Below are 27,478 nucleotides of genomic sequence, written 5' to 3' on the forward strand. Positions count from 1 at the left end.
AGCCACTGAGATTTGGGGGTTAGCATGTTATTTAAGCATAGCCTGACAAACCACACTAATATGCACATGGTTCATAATGCACAGAGTTCTGCAGCCAAAAAATCTGTTGTGAATTTAAATAAGTGATAGATGACATAAAAGGATTCTCTTTGGTGACTCAATGGAAAACTTGCTTTAGCAGGCTCTTAAAACTGTAATCCTAATAGTTTACATATAAAACATTCTGCTTCAAGACAAAGTTATCAGTTGGATAAGAAGCTGATTTTTTGGAAGAGATGGGAGATCATACTGGCATTTTTGCTACAATTCTCAAAAAAAATTCAAAGACAAATTAATTTCAATCCAACACACTTTATTCTTTTCTTTTTTAAAATTTTTTACCTTAATTTTCAGTGATCAAGTATTCAAGATGTTGTAAACCAAGGTTTATTAGTACATTGACAATCGGTTTCATCGAGCACAAGAAAATCAAACATCTTTTAAATTACCCTAACAGGTCTCCAAATAAATATTAATCCTAAAAATCACAAAATGAAACTTTTTATTTAACAAACTAAAAACAGCCTTTCGTCACAAGCACACCTCTACACAGAAAAATCACGCACACAGATCACACGCTCCACTGAGATCCTAACGCCAGTTTATCCGACACGGTATTTATTGGACACGGTATTACGTTTCCTTAAACTAAAATGTTAGAGGTTGATCTTCCCACTTCATGCTTCTAAATTAACAGTTGGTGTTTTGGGTAGAGGTATATATCTTAAGTAAAATGCCCACTATCAAGTTTTACCAATAATTCTTATTTTTAATTTCTAGATACAAACTTGAAGCTTCTTTCATTCACCACTTTGGTTTAATATGACCTTACAATTACTTTAGCCTTCAATAACCGTTTCTCCTTCAATTTTGACATGTAGAATAGACTACCAGGAAAAGATGACACCCTCAAAACCCCACTGCTAAAAACACCTCACGGGGCTGTAGGGTTTTTAGAGGAGAACTAAGAAAAGATCATGTGAAATAGTTTTATTTTACCTTTCTCTGAAATTATTTTTAGCAGCTGATTATGCTGGCTGGCTAAACTAAATATCAAAAGCACTGAGTTTTCCATAGAAAAGTATGCCCTCCTGAACTCTTTATTTTTGCAGCATAGAGTTCATACATTAACTGTTGAAATGAGAGTAATGGGTGCTTGTTTTCTGGGTATTTTTCCAGACTTCCAAATGCAAAGCACATGCAACCCTTTATCAGTGAAATACTGTGAATTCAGTAGTGAACATGCATCATTTTTAGCACCAAGGCATCTTTTTTTTTTTTTCAAGATTGCAGAAGCAAACAGCTAAGGAAGGTTTTGGTCACATTAGAACCCTCCCTAGGGCTGAGTTAAAATGAAGTGCTTAAAGTGAAACCTCTTTAAACATACACACATCTGATTCCAACGCAACAAGAAGTCTGAGACGGATGTAGTCAGCAGCAATCCTGGAAGATGAAGGAGAGAAGACAGAAAAGATAAAGTGCACAAGGAAACTAATCTCGCCTGCCAGCCACACATTCCCTTTATTATGGAAGAGGAAACACACTGATGTGTAAAGGCTACCTACTAGTCTGTCAAACAGAGCATTTGTAAGCTGTCCTCTAGGCAATTCTGGGGTTACACAGTATTTTGATATCTGCTACTTAGAATACTCAGTATGCACCTATTTATCAATGGTTAAGAGTCTTGTTCTCTATCATCTGATATTTTAAGCACACACACAGGCCACCATCCTAGGGTTGGACTAACCTCCGGTTCCCTGGTACAATACAGAATTCCCACAAAGATTTCAGGTCTATCCAAATTGTGAAGCTTCTCCCTTGTGCACAAAGGGTTTCTACAAAACAAGCTAAAAAAAAAAAAAAAAAAAAAAAAAAGAAAAGAAAAAGAAAGAAAAGAAAAAACATTCTGGCTCCAAGTCCACCAAAGAATGCAAGCTGGGGTTGTGGACTGAAGAAACATTTTCTCAATGGTTAGTGAACATATAGGATGGCCATGACCTACACAAGCCCTACAGGGCAGGGGAAGGGAGGAAGCAGCTCCCTAGCTCCCTTCTCTGAAGCCTGATTCTTCCAAGTCATGTGTGTGAGAAATAAAAAGTCTGGCGGTCCATTTTCAAAATATTTATTTATACCAATTCAGCCTTAATTGAGTCCAACTGTAGCCATTCTAACTGTAGCCCTTCCCCTTTGTCTGCCCCAATTTTAAAATTAACCAATCAGGTAAGTTGTAACCCTGAGCTCTCCAATCAGAGCAAAGGGCAGCGCTAAGACTTAGAAATGCACGGACTGACTGCGGGGTAAGCCTGCAGGCCGGGTTCTGATAGCAGGTGGTTCTGGCATAAGTAAAGCTTTAGCCTTGCCCACCCATTTTGGAGCACGAGTTTGATTTCTGGCAGCACCTCTTTATTTCTACCATGTGCTGCAGTGCACTGTCACAGCACTAAAGGTAACAATCAGGGTCAGTGGTTTGGTTTGTATTTTTGTATATACTCATTTTTTATAATTTTTTTAATATTTATTTATTAGTTTTAGGTGGACACAAAAATCGTTATTTATTTATTTATTTTTGAGAGAGAGAGAGAGAGAATTTCAATATTTATTTTCCAGTTTTCGTCAGACACAACATCTTTGTTTTTTTATATGTGGTGCTGAGGATGGAACCCAGTGCCTCGTGCATGCTAGGTGAGCGCTCTACCACTGAGCCACAACCCCAGCCCTTCATTTTTAAGTCTTTACTAGGAATCTTAAAACTCATGTTTGCCAATAATAGTAACAGAAAGGTTAATATTCTGAAGGAAAGAAAAAAAAATACATGTGAAATCCCAAAACTCCAATTCAACAAATCTGAACTCTTCAGAAGTTCTGCTGAAACTAGATGTTAACACCCAAATTGGATTTGTTCTATGTTAAATATGAACTATAAAAATATTTGAGGTATTGTTTTGACAAGTGATTTTTAATATTACACTTGGCTAAACAAATGAAATTTACTTTGAAAAATCTAGTCAAACATCAAATGCTGATGGTTCCTACAGGTGTTTTCTACGATCTACACAAAGAAATAATAATGTCTTTATTCTTCAGAAACAGTAATACATAAAATAATGAAATAACCTCACTATTTTACAACCACATCTTGCTTTATTAACCAAAAGCTATTTTCAGCATTAGGTAGCATAAAAAGTGAACAGTGGAGTGAGAGAAACCTATATCTGAATTTGCCCCTCTGTACAATCCTAAATAAGTTACTTTACTTTTCACATTCACATCTATTTTTTAAAATTAACAAAAACAAGGTTGGGGGTGTAGCTCCTTGGTGGAGTCTGTGCTTAGCACATGTGAGGCCCTGAGTTCAATCCCAGCACCACCAAATAAAAACAATAAACTCCTTGCAAGTTATTAAAAGGATGAAGATGAATGATGCACATTTAAGTGTTTGACAAAATAGCACTAAAAATAGTCAACACTCCGCAAATGATCATTTGTGTCCTCTCTGCTCTTCCTTTCCTCTCACTCCCCAAACCATGATTCTGAGTGACTGTTAACTGTTTTCAAGAAATAAATCTACCTACCAGGAATAAGGATTTTATACCAATGAACATAACCAAGAATGTGTTCCAACCACCCACCCACTCTTTGGGTGTTTCTAAATTAATGGACTCAATGATTATATTTGCATATTAAAGGCAAATAATACAGTAATTTACAGAGTTGATAAAGGAACAAGATGACCTTTTGCCAGAACAAGTAATTTGAAGCCTATGTGCATGAAGAGTAGCAATTAAAACTTCTAATAGGAGTGTGACTATAAAGTAACATGACCAATTTATTAACAAGCACATAAGACCTTATATACACAGTTAGATGGTATCATCTACAAAATAGCCACTTAGTTGGCTAGGTTACATTCCAATTATGCTACCAGAGCTCAAAGCATTTGGGGAACAATTCTGAATTGGTATTATTATTATTATTCCAAAATAATCACTCCTTCAAGACTTATACTACTTATTCTACATTTTTACCAACAGCACAGCAATGATACACCATATATATATATATATATATATATATATATATATATATATATCAGGAAGTACACTATTAACATGTGGTGCACATTTCTGGTCAATTTCTTTGAGCTCTGGCCCAATCACCCCAAAAGATTCCGTGGATTTCAGAGGCTAATTGGTTAATAGTACCTGACAAGTAGCTGGTGCCCAGTCGATGACTGCGGAACTGGTGGCCTTTTGAGGAAGAACAATAATTACTCATGGTGAGTCCAACAATCTTAATACCAAAAAAACAGTGCCAATTCCACCAGAAGTCTCTTAGTGTGGTATCTTAATGATCAGAGAAAAATTAAGAAACCACCACCCCTCCCCACTCTACACATCTACAGCTCCAACACTAAAGGAAAGTTTCCATTCTAAAAAGAATCAAGGTCTTCCACAGAGGTAAAGAGGAACCCTGAGTCCCCAGAGAAGACACTGGGTTCATCAGCAATGTGTTCCAAACCGTCGGTGTACACCACATTGACCAAAGTTTGACAGATATCAGTGGAACTACAATCTTAGCCCAGCAAGAGAGCCAAGCCCAGGCAGGAGATGAATGGAAGTCCCTGTCACCTGAGACACTTGCAGACTTTGTTTAATATAACAGTGATGATCCTCTCTGCAAACTGCTTGCAACCAAGAGAACCATTTGAACAATGTCATTCCTAAGTGAAGAGGAAAATACTCTGTACCAAGGAACAGACACATGATTTCACCTGTGAAGCCACACAAGGATGATTCAGCCAAAAAGCCTGACCACTGTTGTATGGAAGAGGGCCAACCAGACAAGAACACGTTTCCCAAGTTAGCTCTATACCTTTGTAGGCTTATGTAGAAAGACTACACAATTCTATTTGTGTTTGGACCTTTCAGTCTCTCACAGTTAAAGCTCATGAGTAACTTTCTGTCAGTCCATTAGTGCTGTCAGGAGGCACCTATCTTAAGAAGCACATAAAAAGCATCCTATGCGGCGCCTAAGTCTAAATGATATGCTGGGAGGTTCTAGAAAGAATGATGGATAAGGAACCCAAAGTGCCTTTAAAAACAGAAAAATCCTCTCTCAAAATCACGGCAGGCATTCCACTGGAAGGAAGGAAAGGTAAATCAAACTGATTCTAACTCTGATAAAGTCGAATTCATGTCTACTTTAAGACTGGCGTAGTTTAAATCATTTTCTCTACTTAGGATCATATTTCAGGTCCAGCCCACAGATCTCCCTCCTCCTGTATTCAAAGTGACTTTCATATCCCAGGTTTAGCTTTCCTGATTTAATTACTCATTTCCAGCAGTAGCCACAGCAATTTTCTGTACAGAAAGAAAGAAAACAATACAGATTTCTCCAGTGCTTTAAGCATATAACTAAAATGCTCAGGTGGGACTCAATCTTACCTCTGGAGTTTCTTCTTCGCCTATTTTGAATGTCAAGGTTGCAATTCTTAACTAATCTTATGTCAGTCCTTACGAGCTAAAGGGATTTCTGCAGCAATTTCCTTGGATGAGAAAGCCATCAGTTTCTTTCTTCATGATGCATCTCAAATTAATTTCTAGCCATGTTATGTAGCATACTAGTTTTAAAGCCCCTTATAAAGAATTCTGGAGTTTGTATTCGAGCCTTCAGATTTATGATTCAGCAGCCTCTAACTACCTTATGATGGGGAAGACAAACTGAAAGAGAATGTGTTCTATGAAATGACATAGCTATTCCTCTCACCATGTTCTCCATGTGGTTCCTTTGAAGCATCCGAAAAAGTCTACCTGATTGACAGCTCCGCTATGGCTTAAAATGCTATTAACAGTACTTTAAGGAACCTCAGCTTCTTCCTCTTTTCAAAATCATATCTGCTTTATTCTCTATAAGCAAAAGTAACATGCTGCACTGAACATTTTTCCAATTAAATTGCATAGTTGAGGCAGATTCATTTGTGCTTTGTAGCAGAACTCACAGTAGGTGTTCATGTCTAAAAACTTGGATTTGCAAGGTCATGGTCAGGTTCACCTTTGTTGGGAGTGTATGCTAATGATATGCAGGGCCATTGCCTTTTCCACGATTTGGGTTAACCGGGGACCTCAGCCTTATGCCATATTGGAGCATGAACATTAAATTAATATAGCAAAAGTGGTAACAAATGTATCTAAACTCCTCCTTGGAGAAAAGAGGGGAAAGGCTCTCAGTCTAGTTGAGGTATCCAGCCCTCAATCGACAGTGGCTGTGTATACTGAGTTTTGTTGGTTTGAGGATTGTATCTGTTGAGGTTAAAAAAAGAGAGAAGGCACAGGTGTTTCTCAAGCCACTATATTCAACTCAACCAACAAAACAAGTCTTCCATGTTCAAGCTCCGGGAGTGAGGCTACATGGCAGCAGGGCTCTCTTCCAGCCCTGGGTCTGGAGAATTTATTGCTTCTGGGAAGGGCCCCGGGTAGGTCTGTGCTGTGTATGGGATCCCTTTTTGTAGAGCAGTTTCTTCGTGGAATTCTCCCTGGGTGCTGAAGGCTGGACATGATCTAGTCCGGGCATTCTTCTCGGCTTTGTTGGGCTGCCCCACGAGCTCACTCACGGTGCTCAGAGGGAATTCTCTGCACCTCTGCCTCTGCAGTTCGTCCTCTTTGTACTTTATGGAGTACCAGGCCAGAAAAATAAAAATAAAGCCAACAAATTTGAGGCCAGCTGCCAAACCAAAGTAGACAAAACGAAATGATGTCACGTTGTACTCCCAGCAAGAGCCCTGTACCCCACATTCCTGTTGCCAGAGCATGCAGGTGGTGTCAATAACTGCTCCAAAGTAGATCGGAGTAGGAATGTATGCTAGGGTTGGGGAGAGAAAGAAAACCATAAAGATTCAGTACATCTTATACAAAAAATCTGACTTGTAAATTAGCAAGGTACTTGTTTGCTCAAAAACCGGCTAAAGGGAGTGAATCTCTTATGTTACTTGATTTTTTTAAGATATATCACAATTTATTTTTAAAACATTCACTAAATGGTGAACACTTAAAATCTTCCATGTTGCAACTCAGAATGTGTTACTGGTTTTTAGGATCGTTAAAAAGTGTCTATTGTGTGTGTGTGTATATATACACACACATATATAATCATCACATTGTACACTTCAGATACATTTTTTATTTGTCAGTTATAATTCAATAAAGCTAGAAAATGTCTATTGTTAAGGATGCAGCTACAGAATCCTTTTAAACTTCTAAAAAATGGATTTTGTCATTAAATACTTAAGAGGCTAGAGCACTTCATTGCCCACCACAATTCAGTACACCTAATTCTTGTGGGCTGAGTCCCAGTCCTTAGATGTAGAAAGAGGAGGAGGCAAGTCTTGTCCCTCTTTAGTCAGACACCACATCAGATGGCAATTTTAGTATAAGGGCGCTGAGGGTATGGAAATAATTATGGCATAAAATTCATCTTTGAAGCTTATAAAACATCCAGATGAGTAGCAGCTTTGTTGTTTGGGACACGGTAGAGACATTGCTTTGATCCCGGCAGACAAAGCCTACCCAGTAGATGTCCTTCATCACATTCTTTGTCAAATGTGCCCCGACCCCCAACTGGTTCATCTGACAAATATCTACCCCTCCTTTAAATTCCAGACTCAGAAACCACTCTGTGCCCATTGCGAGTTGTTTATTAACTATCACATACTGTTTTATTAAATCATTGGTCAATTTGTCACCCCAATGGCACAGCCACACCTTTTATGCTTTCCTGCCCAAGGATCTATCAGGACAGCCAGAGAGCATCAGCAAGAGGGCACAGAGGAGGCACTGGCTTAACTTTACCTCCAAATCCATCCCAAATAACCCCAACTCCATGGCATCAGAGAGAAGCCGAGCAAAAGTAAGGAACTTTTTTTTTTCTTCTTCTATTCAGCCACCCCTTTGGCTAACAAATTTCCTTTTTGAAAATAATACTTTTTAGTTTTCAATGCAAAGTATAACTATGTGTACACATGTCCAAGTTTCCTTTAACCAGCATTCTTTTTAAAACCAGTACTTTCAAAGTCACCAGTAACAAAATTCAAGCCACTCATTAAATGCAACTAGAAGCATTTTCCCTCTGGGCTTATTGGAAAGTGCCCATTAATGGAATAGGCCATGAACCCCAACATTCACAAAGTGAGAATTCAGAGAGGATTAATGCTTCAAATGGGGAAGACGATCCTACTTTGAAATGTTTTATTCTTCAAAACTGAAATTTGAATCAAAAACCCTTCCCCCCACCCCTGTGGAAAATAATAATGATTACTAGGGGAAAAATAGCAGCTGAAGAAAATGATAGGCTGACACTAAAGAAGGAAAAGATAAGCTTGATGAGGAAGTCAGTTAGCAACACACTGAGGCAACAGGCTTCTCTTCACAGGTCATTTCCCATTCGCTGTCCCAAGACCTCACTGTGGGGCATCACCTTTGAAAAATTATTCTTCCTATGCACTAAGGAATGCACATGTGTTCTCTCTCTTTACCAAGATTTGAACCCACACTTGACAGTAATCTCTGGGTGTTGCTTTGGGGATTGATTATTCTTTTTAGAGTTTCTTTACCTCAAAAAACTTGGTATGTATATTCTTTGCTCAGTCCAAGTAAATTATTAAGAACAAGAAATTGAAATTTTCACAAGTAAAATGAGCACCAATTTGTCTCCTTTCTAGATTAAAAAAGGAGTAAAAGGACCAAAATGCTAAGATAATAAACCGATTAAAAAATGTCTTCATTGAATATTTCCTACTGTGCAAAACTGTCTGGGGAATTTTGCCCAAGTTTATGTTCACAGTCAAAAAGAAACTGACCTAAAATCAGTTTTGTTGAGGTATTTTTTTCATCAAATAAACTTGTCAGCTTTTAGTTCAAATGGAAAAAAAAAAAGAAAAGGAAATGTACCCTCACCACAAACCTGTAAAACTCCTAGCTACGAATGGTAACAAATGACTTGACTTGCCATTTTTAAAGGACAGTGAGTATTTGCCAGTTGCAAGGAGGAACTAAGAGGCACGCTTGGAAATTCAGGGACGTACCAAGTGTTCGCAACAAAACAAACTGCATTCCCAGGGCAAAAGGTCTCTCTTCATCTTCCACAGACCTACAGTGAAGGAAGAAAGAAATGTTTTAAAATTGTGGTCCCAAGAAAAGACATCAAATCAAGCCTGTTCTGTGTGGAGCGAGGAATCAACCGGATGCTGGGCAAACATATTCAATCCACTAGAATTTAGTAACAAAAGCCAAGAAGACTGCTGTTGGGAGCTCACAGAATAAAGGTCTCTCCAAAATGACTCAAAGGAAAGTCTGATTAACTCTAATTGTTTCTTTGTAAGCCCTGGTCGAGGATCAAAGGATCTCAGCTGAAGGGGCAGAAGCAGCTCTGATTGGGCTTCCAAAATCAATTCTATCTTTTTAAAGATTTCATAAAATTTTAAACATACCATTCACTGTCTCTGTTCACATAAATATTGCATTCCCTGTCTCTGTTCACCTGTAATTTCTTGAATGGTAGAAGTGTCCAATGAAAACCACTCCGATAATTCTCCCAGAGGAGGAAAAAGGTAAAAGAAAGAAAGAACAAAAGACCAAAAAATGTATATATACATATGTATATATATATATATATATAAAACCCAAGTAAAAAAACATAGAAAGCCAGTGCCATAGGATATGCCTGTAATCCCAACAGCTGAGAGGCTGAGGCAGGAGGATCGAAAGTTCAAAGCCAGTCTCAGCAGTAGTGAGGTACTAAACAACTCTGTGAGACTCTGTCTCTAAATAAAAAAGACACAATAGGGCTGGAGATTTGGCTCAGTGGTTGAATGCCCCTGAGTTCAATCCCTGGTACCCCACCCCCCAAAAAAATGAAAGACTAAGCTCCTCCCAGCCACATTTTCTGTTTTTTTTTTAATTAAACAAAGTGAAAAATGATATTACTTAAGTAAGCAAATATATTAATGATTCTTATGGTTTGTTAAATGATGGACCCGGCATGGTGGTTCCAGCTAACTGGAAGGCTGGGGTGGGAGAGGTGATTGAGACCAGAGGCTCTCAACCCACCTGGACAACACAGAAGACCCTGTCTCAAGCAAAACAATGACATACCTTATCCTTTCTATCCCTTAAACAATGGAAATTTTCTGAGGACCAGTATCTTTGTTGTCTTTTCTCTAAATTCTTTATGCCTCATAGCAAATTGCCCAGTTCTGCCCATGTGGTTGTTGCTGTATAAATATCTGCCAGTGGGGGGACGGGGTAACTAAACCAGGGGGCCTTTCCTGTGCTGTTATCAGACTCCCAAGGAGCAGCTTTTCTGGGAAATGTCTCCCTCACTATCCCACAGGCAAGAAGTCAGAACATGAAGGTGCAACCTGCCCACTCTCAGTAAGGGTGACATATCAGCAGGTACATCCTGCCAGGTACCCAGCACGGTGGGGTTCCAAGGAGCCAGAGGAAGAAGGAGGACTCCCTTCTTCACATCCTCATTGTCCTGCATCCCTTGTCCCCCTAAATCCATCAATGGTTTGCTCTTCTTGCTCATCATGCTGCCTTTCCTTGCCCAGTGCAGCCCTTACTGTAAATACCAACACATTAATTCAAATGTACCAGCATCAAAATTTTTAATAGAATAAAATTAGCTTTCATATCTTCTTATAAACAGCAACAACAACAACAAAAAAACACAACAGGATATATAATACAGCAAAGAAAGCAAGATCCTGAATAAGTGGAAAATCACATTTCCCAGTCTCAACTCTCTTTGATTCCATTCCAAAATTTTATATGATAGTAAAACTAATGAACTCAGCATTTCAAAATGCAGGCCCAGCATAAATCATCACTGACCCAGGAGGTACAGGACTGTCTACAAAGTTGGAGGTATGCATGATTTTGTGGTATGCATGATTTAGCAACTTTACCAAATTACTTCCTGCCCCCCTCCAGGGTCTGGCTTCCCTGCAGAGGTAACATGGGGGATGGCTTTCAATTCCTGAAGTTGAGCCTCTGAGGTCAGAGACTTAAGGAACCAGAGAGACTAGAACCCAATCAAAGAAAGTTCTAGAATATGAAATGTTGCAACCATTCTTTCCCTTCTGGACATGGAAATACTCACCTCTCAAGCTCCCCAGGAGCACTCTCCTGCACCATGGAACCTCACTCTCCTCTCCACTGTGCCCCGTCATCCCTTGTCCTGGGATATGTGCTCTGGCAATGCTATTTCATCTCCCACCCCTGGAGCCCCGTGCTGTTCTCACCTGAGTGTCACTATGATGGCTGACGGTTGGGCACATGCGGTGATGAAGGTGACTATGAAAAGAAAAACTAAGAATGGAATCAGGGTGTTGCAGGTCCGTTTGCACTTCCCTGACACAGCATAGCCATTCTCGTTGAGATACGTTTTGACAATAACCACCCTGAGCTGGCCTCGCTGTCCCACTGTGGGCGGAGTGATCACTTGTCTACTTTGGACGCAGGTGCATTCTGTATAATTCCGAATCTAAGTGAGCAAAATAAAGTTAGGTTGTGTGCCAATCAAAAGGAAAATGTGGCATAGGACTATTAAGACAAAGTGAACTAAAATATTCTACAATAGTTACTGCAGCATTTTAAAAATGTGAAATATTTCACTGAAAACACCTTCCTCACTGATAATAGTAAGGAATCAAAGCATGTGTCTAACAATATCAGAATCTGCCAGTTAAAACTGCTTAAACCTACCCAATTGAGTCAAATGTATGAAAGATGATATATCATGAGCTTTGTAATGTTTTGAACAACCAATAAAAAAAAATATTTAAAAAAAACCTGCTTAAACCTAAACTTTTCTAAGAAGCTGTCAACAATTCTATGATGTTTACATTCTGTAAGCTCAAATTGGGTTGTAAACCTAAGCTTCTTAGATTGTTTGAACTCTTGGGCTTTCCAATTATAAAAGCCCCTTAGAAACAGGAACCCAGCCTGATCTTTACGCATGCTTATCAGAGTACCTAGCACAACCCTGATCACCTACCACAATGCTGAGCACATAGTGGACCCGGGTCTAAAGTAAATATCTGCTAAATAAATGGAAAAGAATTCGTAACACAATCATGATGGCTTCAGTACAAATAATAGTGAGCTTCTCATTAGTTGTTCTAGTTTAAACACCTTTTGAATCTCCTTTAGTTATCTGGTGAACTCCAAGCTATGGATGAATAACCCAATCCATGAATGTAACTTAGGTCTGGTGACCATGGCCCCAGCTCAGTGCTGTTCCTAGACTTTATCTAGAAGCACTGCTGCACCCAAAATCACTTGTCCATTTTTTTCCAACAAATATCTGTGAGTCCACACTGACAGGCTAGATGCATTCAAGGGACTGATGCTACAGAAGAGTGAAAGAGACAAAATTCTCTTTTAACTACCAAAATTTTCTCAGTGAAGTGAAAAGTGAAACTTCACTGGGTGTTACTTATACAAAATCAAAATAAACCAACAAATGTTTACTCAGTCAATTAACCTTCCTTGCTTATTATGTTGCATTTTACTGAATGAAAATGTGAACTGGTCCCTGTGGTGAACACTTGGAACAACAGTAAGAACGGGAGTAAAGGGGGTGCTGTTTGGCCATCTTTGCGCAAAGGACCTCCAGTCTTCTTAAAAGAAAGAGAGGAACCTGAGGAAGAGCTTGGCCATTGAGAGGGACAGATCTCACCCTCCCTCTCAGCACAGTCACACACTGGAGCTCACCAATTACATACAGGGAACCAATAACAGGATTCTCAATTTATCACTCTAGTTCCAAACAGAAATTTTAAAAAAATGGCATCTTCAAAACATCCAGTCAATGATTTAATCCCTATCACCTGCGCAGAACAAGCAAACGCATATTAACCTTTCAATTAAAGCAGTGCCCTCCGATCTGTTCTTATGCAACGAATCAAGCCAGGCTCCATAAAGAATGGAGTAGAATCTGCAAAACTTCTCCCACAGTATTACAGCCTATTTATAACTCACAGAGGAGGGAATTCTCAAAATAGCCTATTCTTGAACAGACAGAAATATCTTTACTCTGAAAGTTAAAAAAAAAAAAAAAAGTCTGAACCAACCAGTGGAACTCCACATCATGTACAATAACAAAACTGGGAAGTTATACTCCATGTATGTACAGCGTGTCAAAATACATTCTGTCCTCATGTATAACTAAAAAGAACACATGAAAAATTCTTTAAAAGAGTCTGACCCAAACTGATAGTTTGTGAAAAATTGCCATTGCCCATCTTCCCAGAATCAGGGGAGGTGCTTTCCTGTCTCTTCCACCAGCACAAACTATGGTCTTCTTGACCTTCAAATCCATTACAGGGGCCCTGTCAGAAAACAAATGGAAGGCCAGGAGCCCAACCTCATCAAGTTTCACTGAGTTGACATGGAATGTAAAGTAGAGAGGGCTGACATGGAACCAAATCTCTACACTTAAACACTCCCATCCTCCCCAGCAAAACCATGAGAGCAATGCATAACTTCCTTTCCACAAGGTGTTTATCCGAAGTACTTTGTAGGTTATTTGGAGCCTCTCGAAAAAGGAGACTGAAGTCATCATGGTTGCATATGAATTCTATCACGTCCTTGTCACAAGACGTTGGATTAACAACAAAAGAGGAATTTAGGAAATCTACTCACCCCAGTGCTAAGATTACCACTGTTAACACAGCCAGCCAGACAGGGGTTAAAGTACGTAATTCCATCTGATCCACACACTGGCTCATATTCATGTATCTTACAACCACAATTCACATTGCAGCTTCCTGTCAGGTTCTTATGAGGCATGGTCAAAGAAGGTCTGAGAGAAAGGAAACAAGCCAAGAGCAGAATTAAAATGAAAGCAAGAGGAAACACCTTGATATTTAGTGATCTGTCCACATTAGCAAGGATGTTCCCATTCATCAAAGCCACAGCATGATGAAACAGCTGCCCTCCATCATTACAGGAATTTACAACACAACATGAAAAGTTTCAGCTTTCTAGTATTGCAGATTCAGTAGTTTTTTTAGATCAAATTATCTGTCCCAACTCAATTTTATCCTTCACCTTCATGCTACAGAACTGGTCCTATGTGTAGGCTCAATAATTTGAATTTTTATATAACTCCTCATTTACTGTAAGCCCTTGGCTCTATGTTTTAACATATTTGGGCTGAAACTCCTTTTTAAATTTTTAAATTTATTACTGTTATTGTTATTATTATTACTATTGTTATTAGTGTGCTGGGGATTGAGTCCAAGCCTTATGCATGCTAAGCAAACATTCTACCTTTCAGTCCTAGTGTTTTGTTTTGTTTTGTTTTGTTTGGTACCAGAGATTGAACCCAGGGGCGCTTAACCACTGAGCCACATCCCCAGCCCATTTTATTTTTTATTTTGAGACAGGGTCTCACCAAGTTGTTTAGGGCCTCACTAAGTTACTGAGGCTGGCTTTGAACTTGCAATCCTCCTGCCTCAGCCTCTGAGCCCCTGGGATTACAGGTGTGCACCCACTGTGCCCAACTTTATATCACTTTTAATTAACATATAAGAATTGCACAAATTTACAGAGTACAATATGATGTTTCAATACATGTATACATTGTGTGATAATCAAATCAGGGTAATTAGCATATCCTTCATCTCAAACATTTATCAATTTCTTAAACTGTAAAATAGAGAAAATACTTTTCAGTATTGAACCAACAATATCATTGTGAGCATATAAATACATCAATCAGAGTTATCAATATTGGTTCCTTTAAACGAAATCTTTAGTGGTTCTTGAATAACTTCTCAAAGAAAGAGATGGAACCTGGGAAATCAAAAGATGCAAAGATGATTGGTTAGAAATCACATCACCAGTTGGATTCAAACAAGAATGATTAAACAGTTCTTTACTAAGGAATACCCAAATGAAGATGCACAAATGTGGTGGGAATTTTTTTCCCATAATATCATGGAGTCTGATAGAAAGAAATGGTACGCTGTGAAAGCTCTCAGAAAATCAATTCTGGCAATCAGTATAAAGGGAGGGGGGAACCAGTGGAATACAGGGCAGGGGAGAGAAGTGTGAAACGTCAGTGAGGAGCAGAGGCAGACTGGTCTCTAGAGGAGACCACAGAGGAATGGAAGCAATCACAGTGCTCATAATCATGACTCTGTGCTTCTGTCATCATGCCACCCCCCATGAATCACGGATGAAATATTGTTCCTAAAGCTAAATGACTTAGCAAAAGCATATCCTTCACTCATCCATCCATCACACATCCATTCAAAAAATATTTTGGAATGTCTGTTATGTGCCACAACCTATCTTTAATGACTATGTTAGTGCTATTTATCCAGTAGCATAGTCCATCCCAATCCTTATAGTAACCTATAAATTTAAAGTGTTGTTTGTTCCAAGGCTTCCCCCCACCCCGTGGCCTTTCACTGATAACTGATTTCTCATATGTCAGTGGGAGAAACAAATTCAAAGCAATATTGAAGTTCTATCAAGAAAGCCTTCTAACATGAAAGTGATATCAATCCTTTTCTTCATTCATGTCATTCCACAGAAAACAATTTATCACAAGACTTTGGTAATCATTATGTTCATTACTCTTCGTATCCAAACATTTTAAAGTTTGAATATACCTAAACAAAGTAACTCTAGACCAGTGGTTCTCGACTGGGTCACACCTCGCCATGAGAACATTTGGCAATGACAATTTTGGTTGTCACAACCAAGGGGACGCTATTGGTAACTAATAAGCAAAGATCAGGGATGCTGCCGAACATCATGCAATGCACAGCACATCCCCCTACCTCTCACAATAAAGAAAAATCTGGACCAAATGTCAGTAATGCTAAGAATAAGACCTCAGACCAATGACCATATGCCAGGCCAACTACCTATCCCATCCCACTGAGGATGAAATGGCTTAGGACACCATTAAGACATTCACCCTAAAGCTGAGTAGTGCATGTTAACTGCTATCATATGAAAAGTATTCAGTGGGCACTAATATTCTCTCTACCAGCTCTTTAAGAACCAAAATGTAAGCCAGGACCACATAAAATGGGTTTTACATGCCTGCATGCTTATTCATGAAAAAATGGCAAGCTTCAATATTGTACCAAGGGTTACTAGTGTTGCTATATACTTGGTATTTCCTATTAACAAAGTGCTTTTACTTCATTTATGGCCACAGAGTTCAAAAACCTTATCCTTTAAGAATATGTCCCTCTAAGAGGAAGGAACCTGAAGAAAACATCAACATGCTCGAGACACACTGACCACAGGAAGACAAAACCTCCACGAGGTTAGGAGACAGAGGCACAGTCTCAGGTCACCCTAGGTATGTTTGCTTTTCTTAGGGATCATGGGGATACAAAAAATGGTACCATATGAAAAGCTCTAAGAAAATCAAATTAGGCAACAAATTTAAGTACCAGTGAAAGGAAGTGGGCCTTCGTGAAAAGTCACTAGGGGAAAAGACAGTTGTGGAACAAAAGTGAAAGCTGCTGACGAGGTTCACCCTTTACACTATGCTGATTAAAATAGAAACTTTCTTCAGAAATAATGTCTTCTTTGATTTTAATTCACTGTCCAGAAAATAGCCTAGATTCTAATAATAGTGGAAGCCTTTAAACCTGAATAACAATATTTCACTAACAAGAAATGAACCCCGGATGGCAGCAGAAATGCACAAGAAGTACTTATTGTGGACTGCACTTATCCTTGGGCACAGGGTCCATGCGCCACCTTTCCAAAGAAATGAAAGCATGTCTGGCAACATAGTTGCTTTCCAAATGAAATATTCATTTTAACTCACAAATCAATATAAGTTTTGATTTCAAATAAGGCAAAGGGCCTTGCTAGCAAATGCCTCTTAATTGCATGTTCCAAACTGCTGGCTTGAGAGTCACACATTTATATTACTACAAAAATCATGTAATTGTAGAGATAGAGAGATGAAAGGGGTCTCTGAGATTAGCTAGTACGTTTGCTAATTTTAAAGAATAAGGAATTCTAAGAGATGGAGTGATGTGCCCCACAATCATTGAGGCCTCAAGAAAATCTAAGGAGACAAAAAAGAGGTAGAGGGAGTTAGAAGGAAAATATAACAGCAATATTGCCCCACTTCTATTAAATCAATATTTACTTAAAGTGATATATAGAAACAGAACAGATTTTAATATAAATAAAAAAAAATCTCTGCTGTAAGGCCATTACACCTGGGTATGTAAGAACACAGTTGCCTTAAACACACACACACACACACACACCAGCAGTTGTGTCCCATCACCCTACCCTAAGACCTAAATACCACTTGAACTTCCCCAGCTAACACACTTCTTCTGGTGTCTATAATTCAATGAGGAGTTCCTTCATCTTTTTGTCCTCATTTCTCCCTATTAAAAGATATGACAATTAGGAACCTGTACAAACTGTGTTCAAGTTTCATGGAGGAAAGGAATATGATCCACCCACTGAAATACACTAATCAGTTAGGGGGGAAATGTACACTTGTCATAATTTCTTAATCTTTATCAATTGATCTCAGCCCTCAAGAAAACTTCAATTAGAATGTCTCAACTCCACTTAAATTTTTGGCTTTGTATTAAAATTCTTCCTTGATTATATAAAGCTATGCAACTTCAGATTTATAGTTATTATTATCCTGATACTCATCATTATCACTTAAAACTCACATTAACAGAGCTCTATTTTTCCTCTATACAGTGTGCACTGAGATCTCTACACATAAGTTAGCTCATTCATTCCTCATGAGAATTACAATTGCTCTTGCTGATCAAGCAAAGAAATTGGATTTGAGAGGGCAGGTACTACCAAAGTCACAAATCTATCTAGAATGAGTCAGAAATGGACTTAAATCCAGCTTTATCTACCTCCATACTGTGTCCTCTCAAGTCTCTATGCTAGCAGGGCAGTTTCATGTAACTGTCCACAGTTTTGCTTTCTCTAACACAAGGTCTTCTGGTTGGCTTATCCTGCTTCCTTCTTCCTGGAGAAGGTTCTAATGTGGCTTTCGTGACACAGCTTTCAGTAATCCTGAGTACTAGGCTTAGAAAGACCTGGGTGCAATTCCATCTCCACAATTCACAAAGGTGATGAACTTTGGATTTTACATTTGTAAAATAGATATCCAAATATCTCCATCACACAGTTGTAAAAGGGATTTGGTAAATAAACATATGTCCAGTGTCTAGCAATGTGCCTCGAACATACAGGCTCTAAGGTGTTGATATTCTCTCCATCAACATGTGGCAGAAGTATTAATGGATAAAAGTTACAGAATCACAGGCTGGGATTGTGGCTCAGTGGTAGAGCGCTTACTTGCCTGGCATATATGAGGCCCTGTATTCGATCCGCAGCACCGCATATAAATAAGTAAATAAAATAAAAAATCTATTTACAACTAAAAAAATATTTTTTAAAAAGTTACAGAATCACAAACATGAATTGTACTAAAGGTCTCCATTGTGTTTTTCTTTTCAAAAAACAAAAAGTATTTTTTTTCTCCTACAGAGAATAATGGGAAAAGAACTAGCGTGGACTCTAGTTTCAGGCCTGCCATTTGGTAGCTGCAGGACCTTGGGTCAGATCTTTTCACCTGTGCTATCATGGACCCTTCCTGCCTACACAGAGAGTAAGGATAATCAGTGAAAGGTAGTATATGATAACAGCACAGGTTCACTAGAGGGATGTGGTTGTAGAAGTTGTGATCACTGCATCCAGTTGTTATTTCTATTGTTAAAGCTTTCTTCTGCTTTTTAGCCAGCAAATTCAAACCAGGTAGAACGTGACACCTACATATAATAACTCATAATTTATACAAACCATCTCTGCAAATACAGAATTAGTATTAATAAAATGATGTCCCTTGTGTTTCAAAAGACCTTTTCTATTAAAATATTACTTATTTAATATAGAAATTAGGAAGATACAAAAGAACTAAAAAAAAATTTAAACTTATCCATAGTAGTACTATTCAGGGTATCTACTGTCATGGTTTTTGTTATTCTTTCAGTATGCAGCTAGATAACATTAACATACCGTTATCAAGATCATATATAGAATTCTAAATTCTATTTTATTTCCTGCTCACATTACATAGCGAACATTTTTCTGTCAATTATGCTAATATAAGGCTATGGACTGATAAATTTGGTCCTGAATATAACAGTCATGAATGTTTTTGCTACAAAAAGCCTTATTATATTTTATAGAGATATTATGTATTCTTACAGACTTCAGTGTTGATTTGTTTAGATCCTAATTACAAAATTTAAAACAAAGCGGAAAGAATATTTGCTTATACTTCTTATCCTCTCCCTACTCCTACAATGAAGTAAAAGCAAATTTTGTTTCTATCTCTAAACAGAGCTCAAAAATAGATGGTATCAGATACTTCCAGGTAGAAATATAACTTATTAAGCTAAGCCTCTTAATAAAATAGCTAGGATATTCCAAAAATAATATAAGTTAAGATCCTTTAAGCAAAGTTTCTTCCCTCTAATTTTCAGTAATGTCCTTTGAAATTAGTGATATTTGTAATAAAGAAATTAGTAATGACTATAATAAATAAAAGATTTTTAACCACGCAAAATATTTAAACAATGAGGAAAATCTTCGTAGATGCGGCAGTCTGTGAAACACAGATGAGGAGATGAATGGTGTAATTAGAGAATTTAGGAGTGATCTAGCCAGAAATGCCAGATACCTAGGAAGGCTGGTGCGTTAAACACGCAGTATTGACCATCATAAGAACAGGTGTGGTGGGAAGGAAGATGAGAGGCCCCCATGGGAAGCTGAGGCAAAGGGATGGATTAGTAGACTATTTAATTTCTGTGGTATGAATACTGTGGGGGCAAACCTGCTCTCAGAGAAGAAACTTACAACCTTTGAGATTTGGGAACTGAGTGGGACTGGGTGCACCACCCTTTCCAACAGCCAATGCCCAGACAGAAAGTTATCATTTCCCCATCAGGTGGCAGCTCAAGAAATCACCCCTGAGAACGTTTGGGCCCTGTAGCTGAAGTCACATAACCAGAAGATGATACAATAGATTCTAAGTTCAAAGAGATGACATTTGAAAAATGAAAGATCATAATGCTAGAACTATTAAGTGATTTATCAAGACATAGAACTGGTTAGAAATTTTGTACATCAGATTTGACTCAATTTTTAGAAATTATTTGACAAAAACATGGAGTGAGGAGTGAAGAGCGATAGCTCACAGTCCACAATGTAGAAGGATAAAGTCTTACTTCAGCCACAGCTATCATAGTAAATGCCAGCTCTTTCGGCCACAGGATTATTAGGACATACCCGTGTGAGACACAATTCAGATGCAGAGGGGAAAGTCATACGCATGTTCTAACTAAAACCTCAGGGAAATTATGGGTGCTGGGAATGGAACTACTTGAGTTGGAGATGAGCCAGAATATTAGCTATAGTTCCTGGGATCTTTCAAAATGAAAACTCATTGGATTCTCAAATATAAAGTTTCTTCTTTAAAAATTTTTCATTTTATTATGTTTGAAACACTTAACGAGCAATTACCCACTTAACAGTGTTTTTTCTTTTGGTGCAGAAGTGAGGAAGGTGCAGGCCAGCTCTACTGCCCAATCAGTAAGAAGGTGGCATGGACACACAGGTGTGCGCCTGTATGAAATAGGTAATGTCAACACACCTCTGTGTGGTGTTCAGAAAGAACACAAGCTCTGAAATAGGTCATCAGGGTGGATTTGTTCCACTCCTTATTAACTGAGTCCCTTGAGTAAATCACTTAATCTCTAAGCCTTGGTTTCTTACACTGAAATGTGGGTAATAATATATACATTACAGCGATGCTATAAGTGCTATAAGCATTATACATAAAAGACATACATAAGTGCTAATCACTGTTCCTGAGCCAAACAGCTGTCTAACAAAGATTCCACTCTTTAGTGCCATTTTTCTCTTTATTGGCTTTATAGGAGGAAAAAGAATGCCAAAGCACAAGACTTAAAATCATTCAGAGCACAATATGGTTTTTACCAGGCTAGCAGTCACATACCGTCGAGCAGGTTGGACACTGCAGAAGAGAACCCAGCCAAAGGGGTGAAGCTGAACTGTAGCTCACACCCTACATAAAGAACAGATCCACCCCCCACACACCTTTTTCCACATTCTAAAAGTGGCATGCCTCTACTGCCGCACCACTCAAAATTGTTTATTCTTATTCATTCTATCTTCCTAAAAGTAGTTAGGAAGCCAGAGAAATTCTCCATGGAAACTAGGTTTTTCCTTGGCTAATTCATAAACTTTACTGAAATCAGTTTGCAAAGACCAGAACAATTAGGTTCTGCACTCCTCACGAGGTTGCTTTTCCTTGGATGATTTCAGTCAACAGAGAAGAGGTGTGCCCTTAATCATGAGTTTACATAACTAAGATGCACTGAGTTCTTACCAAGTTCAGCAACACTATATACTTAACATCCCTGAGCAGAGGTAGAGGTCTGACATTCATTCACATTTTAAAGAAGAAGAAAAAAATAGCTGAGTTCTATTGTGTGATCACAAGGGAAAGGAATAAAGACAAGAAAATAATTTTTCAGCACATTCTAAATGCTGGATTCTTTGTTAGTAAGTATAAGAACCTTCGCTTAAATAATCCTTCTAATCAAAACCATAAGTATTGTTTAAAATATCTGAATGATTTAAGCTGGATGTTGAAGGTAAGGGAAGGAGATACTGGCTTCTCATTTTTTAACCTTCTGCATTATTTTAATTTTTTCACCCATATGTATTTTATTTTAATTATGCTGGGAGAGATAGACATGATTACCAATCCTACATAGGAGGAAACAGAATACATCAATATTAGGTAAATTTTTTGGCTAGAAAACAATGGAGTCATCATTTAAAAATAATACTGTCTTAGAAAAAAGAGTTTCAGGGAAGTTCAGAGTTCATTCTTGGGAACTCTGTTCTCTCACTAATATGGAATTGGTTGGCCACTAAGAAAAATAAAACTAGGCCAAAATGAAGGACTTGAGGAAGGGATTTTAAAAAAATAAAGAAAAAGAAAAAGGATCATCATCATGGGCTTGGGGCAGGAAGCTGATTGGGGCTAAGCAAATGGATGGCTCAGCACAGGAGGGCCTGCTAAGATTGGAACTCATAAATCTGTAATGGAGCCAATCAGCACAATTATATAATTTTTTCCCAGTGGACCTGGGAAGAGTCCAGAAGTGGTTGATTCAGGATTGGCAGGATATACGTGGTGTTAAGCAAGGGCTTTAGAAGTCTTGAGGGGACCTGTAGTTTCAAAACAAGTAAGATACTGAGCCTGTCTTCCATTCCTTCTGAGAACAAACTCAAAAGTAGAGTAAGATTAAAAGGAAATGAAAAGACAGACACCAGACCTCGTGAAAACAGGGAGCAGATCCCGCAAGGGTTTATGTGCAAACGGCAGGTGCCACTTTAGAGGGGGAGGAGCAAACCTAACCAAAGGAACCTCCACAAGGTTTTGAGCTCAAAGGCAGCAGAAGCATCAGCAGGCAAACGTGAGATGTGGAAAGGAACCCAGAGGAACTCCCCAGGCATCTGAGGGAGAGACACCATATCAGTGGACCCTGCCATTGGCATCCGTACACCCACCCCAAGGTTCCAATTCAGGAACCAGAGATTCATCAGAAAGCTCTTCTTTAAAGAAACTGTAAGACATTCAAAAAGGTAAGCCTCTACACTAGATGTTGACCCGCTACCCTCTCATTCTTGTTTTTGGAATGGAGGAGGAGAAGAGCAAGAGATGCTAGACTGAGTGCTGTCAGACTGCAAAGTCCAGAAAAAAAAAAAAAAACAGAAAAATTGTCCCTTAAAACAAAATGATAAAATGTAAGGAACAGAAACAAAGTTGAAAAATTCTAATCATATGTCCAGAGGGACCTGAGAAGGTAAGACTGTCTTAAGACAACTTCAGGATGCTATGAAAAAGGGACACTCAGAATTCAACAAAGAAAAAGATTATCCTCAAAGTTAAAAAAAAAAACATGAGAGAGAGAGAGAACAAGAGAGAGAGAGAGAGAGAGAGAGAGAGAGAGAGAGAGAGAGAAGAAAATAATGAAATAATGCTTGGAAAAAATACCCACAGCAGAAGACAACAACATATGAAATATGAGAGAATAAATCCAACACACAGGCAACCAGTCCATAAGTTACAACATCTGATTAACAGGAATCCTGCAGAACACAAGGAAAATGAAGAGGCAAAAATGAGAAAAACTATGGTATAAGAAAATTTCCCCAAGGTAAAAAGAAAACAGACATATGTATTAAATTTAAAGGGCTTTGAAAGGACTATGTACAATGAATGAATCAAGTCCAATGGAGACATCCATCATCAATCCATCCATCCATCCATTCACCCACACATCCATGCAACAAATGTCACTCATTGTTTAAGATGGCAGGGAGGCAACCATTATGCAGACAGATATAGTAACTGGTCTCAAAGAGCTCATATTTTAGAGCCAGAGACAAGAACAAAGAAAATAATTTAAAAAGATCATTTCAGATAATGTTCAGTGCTACTGAGAAGAGGGAACTAAAAGGAGGGGCAAGAAGATCAAGAATGAAGAGTGAGGGGATTCCAACATGGCGGCGGGCACAGAGAGATCAAGTCTCTGACCTCTTCAGCTGTGCGGGCATAGGGAGTCGTAAACAACCTAAATCTGTTTGCTCAGGATCACTAGGCAATGCTGAGCTGACATGGATCTGGGGCGAACAGTCTGGGCCTCTCAGAACACACACTGAGCCCGGATCGGCTGAATTCAAGCTCCTGTTCACCTGCTTCCCGCAGACAAACAGCTGTGACTCAGCACTAATCCATCCGGCTGAAACAACTGGTCAGCCCTTCTGATCCTATGGAGGTAAATGCCTACCGAGCCTTCATAGGTAGTGGCCACAGGTTTGAAACGGGGCTTGGGAGACAGAGTAAGGACCCACCCGTTGCATTGGTCACCCGGCAAAGGGAAACGAACTGTCGCCATTTGCAAGAGACACCACCATGGCAGAGAACTGACGTCATCAGACTGCGGCCGAGGAGATAACTTCATTGAAACCTGTGGCTACAGGTGTGTAATTCCCTAGGCTTCCCTCTCCACACATCGGGGAAACCTTAAGGGCCCCTCCCAGCTCTCCTGTAAGGGCCCCTCCCAGCTCTCCCGTGAGCGCGATAGCCAGACCCAGAGAATCAGAGGTGGCGCGGGATCTGCGGCGCGGAACTACCGCTCCCACCAGTGCTGACAGCTGAGGTCTCTTGCACCAGCTACCAGGGGAGTGGCTACCGGAGGGCAAGTAAATTCGCTGAGGATTCTCAGCCCCAAGCTCTACAAACTTAGGGTCTGAGGGAATGGCAAACTGGGAGAGTGTGCCCGGTCGTTCATGAAAACAGGGCTCCCGGGAGCAGCAGACCTGGCATGTAGCCAGTATTGTGGTGAGCGGCACCCATGAGAGGGGCCTGGCTAGAGGAAAAGTGGGAAGTGACTAAACAAAAGAGGAGGCCCTAGGCACTCAGGATTGGAGACTCGCCCAGTCTGGGAGGAGCTGCTGCACAGTGATTGGTTCCCGCGTATTGACAGGAGAAACTTGGCCTGGTGGGCACAGCGCCACCTACTGGAAGAGAAGTTCATCAAACTCTTAAGACTGCATTTATTAGTTTTTTTTCTTTTTTCTTTTCTCTTTTTTTTTTGATTTGGGTTTTTCTTTCATTTTCATTTTTCTTTCTTGCTGTTTTTTTAAATTTTTTTTACAATTTTTTTTAAATTTTTTTTCTTCTAATTTTAATTTTTTTTATTTTTTATTTTTTTAAAACTTTTTTTTCTTTTTTTATTTCCTATTTTTTTTCTTCTTTTGTCTTTTCATTTCTTTTCAATTATCTTATCCCCCCTTCCTTAAATTCTACCTGCTTACTCTCATTCTCTTTAGTGACTTCTTCCCTTCCCTTCTAATACCTTTCCTCCCAAGCATCAAATAAATTTATAGGAGTAAACAGTAACTCAGCAGTCAAACAAAACAAGAAGTAACATAAGCAGCTTCAAAAAGCAAGGAAGAAAAGGAGTACAAACAATGCAGGACAGCCTAAATATTCAGGAGGACCTAGAGTCATCAGAAAAGTGGTCATATAAAGAACTCAAGGAACACCTTAGACAGATGGAATGGAACCTTAAAGAGGATACAAGACAGCAAATTCAAGCAGCGAAAGAACACATTGAGAATGAATTACATAAACAGATAAAAGAAGAAGTTAAGCATCTTTATCAGGAGATAGAGATTATACAAAATAATGAAACAATAATTCTAGAAATGAAGGAAACGATAAACCAAATTAAAAACTCAATTGAGAGTATCACTAACAGAGTGGAGCAAGTAGAAGCCAGAACGTCAGATAATGAAGACAAAATATATCATGTTGAAAAGAGTCTAGCCAACTCAGAAAGGCTGGTAAAAAATCACGAGAAAAACATCCAAGAGTTATGGGATAACATAAAAAAAAACAAACTTACGAGTCATCGGGATAGAAGAAGGTACAGAGATTCAAACCAAGGGAATGAGTAACCTGCTGAATGAAATAATTACAGAAAACTTTCCAGAAATAAAAAAGGAAACAGATATACAAATTGAAGATGCATACAGGACACCGAGCACACAAAATCACAGTAGACCAACGCCAAGACACATTTTTATGAAGATATCCAATATACAGAACAAAGAGAAAATATTAAAAGCTATAAGAGAAAGGAGACAGATTACATTCAGGGGTAAACCAATAAGGTTAACAATGGATTTTTTATCACAGACACTGAAAGGTCATGGAACAATGTATTTCAAACACTGAAAGACAATGGATGCCAACCAAGAATTCTGTATCCAGCAAAATTAAGCTTCAGGTATGTCAACGAAATAAAAATCTTTCATGATAAACAAAAGTTAAAAGAATTTGCAGCCAGAAAACCAGCATTGCAAAGCATTTTGAGCAAAACACTACACGAGGAAGAAATGAAAAACAATAACCAAAACCATCAGTGGGAAGTGCCTCGGTAAAGACAGAGGGCGAGGGGAAAGATAATCATGGAGAAACAAACTAATTTTTTTAAAAAAGGATAAATAATCAAACATGGATGGAAGTACAAACCATATATCAATAGTAACTCTGAATGTGAATGGCTTAAACTCTCCAATAAAGCGACATAGGCTGGTATCATGGATTAAAAAAACAAATCCAACAATATGCTGCCTCCAGGAGACACATCTGATTGGAAAAGACATACACAGGGTGAAGGTGAAAGGGTGGGAAAAAATATGCCACGCACACGGTCCTCGTAAGCAAGCAGGGGTGGCCATCCTCATATCGAATAAAATCGACTTCAAGACTAAGTTAATCAAAAGGGATAAAGAAGGACATTATATACTGTTAAAAGGAACCACTCACCAACAAGAGATAACAATTATCAATATTTATGCACCAAATAATGGTGCTGCGACATTCATAAAACAAATTCTCCTCAAGTTCAAGAATCAAATAGACCACAACACAATAATTATGGGTGACTTCAACACACCTCTCTCACCATTGGACAGATCCTCCAAACAAAAGTTGAATAAAGAAACTATAGAACTTAATACCACAATCAATAACCTAGACTTAACTGACATATATAGAATATATCAACCATCATCAAATGGATATACTTTTTTCTCAGCAGCACATGGATCCTTCTCAAAAATAGACCATATATTATGCCATAGGGCAACCCTCAGTAAATATAAAGGGGTGGAGATAATACCATGCATTTTATCTGATAATAATGGAAGGAAACTGGAAATCAATGATAAAAGAAGGAAGGAAAAATCCTACATCACATGGAAAATGAACAATATGTTACTGAATGATCAATAGGTTACAGAAGACATAAAGGAGGAAATAAAATTCTTAGAGATAAATGAAAATACAGACACAACATATCGGAATCTATGGGACACAATGAAAGCAGTTTTAAGAGGAGAATTCATTGCCTGGTGGTCATTCCTCAAAAAAAGAAAAAACCAACAAATAAATGAGCTCACACTTCATCTCAAAGCCCTAGAAAAGGAAGAGCAAGGACTCGGAAGATGGCGGCGAAGGGAGTGCATCACCCCAGTGCGCCGCGTCACTGTGCGGGAGAAAGACGAGGTGAAATAGCTGAAGGATATCTTGTTGGTAATTTCCAGTGAAATTGAGGTGCTCCAGAATCTAGTGGACGGATTTCCATCGCGCGAGGCTCGGCTGCGGGGGCTCGGACGCGGGCGATTTCTCCACACGGAGGGTCGCGCCCCGCAGCTGGAGTCTGCAGCGCACACTG

The 27,478-nt window shown here is 38.8% G+C and overlaps 1 protein-coding gene across 3 annotated transcripts in view; it reads right to left on the reverse strand.

Moving 5' to 3' along the window:
* Positions 1 to 335: 335 nt before the first annotated feature.
* Positions 336 to 27,478, reverse strand: part of SLCO5A1 (solute carrier organic anion transporter family member 5A1) — a 169,049-nt gene continuing 141,906 nt past the window's right edge. For 2 of the 3 annotated variants that reach the window (XM_081265948.1, XM_081265949.1), the window contains 4 exons: positions 13,740 to 13,899; positions 11,336 to 11,577; positions 9,116 to 9,180; positions 336 to 6,897 (listed from right to left, as the gene is read on the reverse strand). In XM_081265948.1, coding sequence (XP_081122074.1) covers positions 6,443 to 6,897; positions 9,116 to 9,180; positions 11,336 to 11,577; positions 13,740 to 13,899 — 922 coding nt within the window. In that variant the 3' untranslated portion in view covers positions 336 to 6,442. The remainder of the gene's footprint in view (positions 6,898 to 9,115; positions 9,181 to 11,335; positions 11,578 to 13,739; positions 13,900 to 27,478) is intronic. The other variant, XM_081265950.1, reaches the window with a different exon arrangement.

The sequence above is a fragment of the Spermophilus citellus genome, assembly GCF_964194105.1.
Source record: "Spermophilus citellus genome assembly, chromosome: 14".
Taxonomy (NCBI): Eukaryota; Metazoa; Chordata; class Mammalia; order Rodentia; family Sciuridae; genus Spermophilus; species Spermophilus citellus.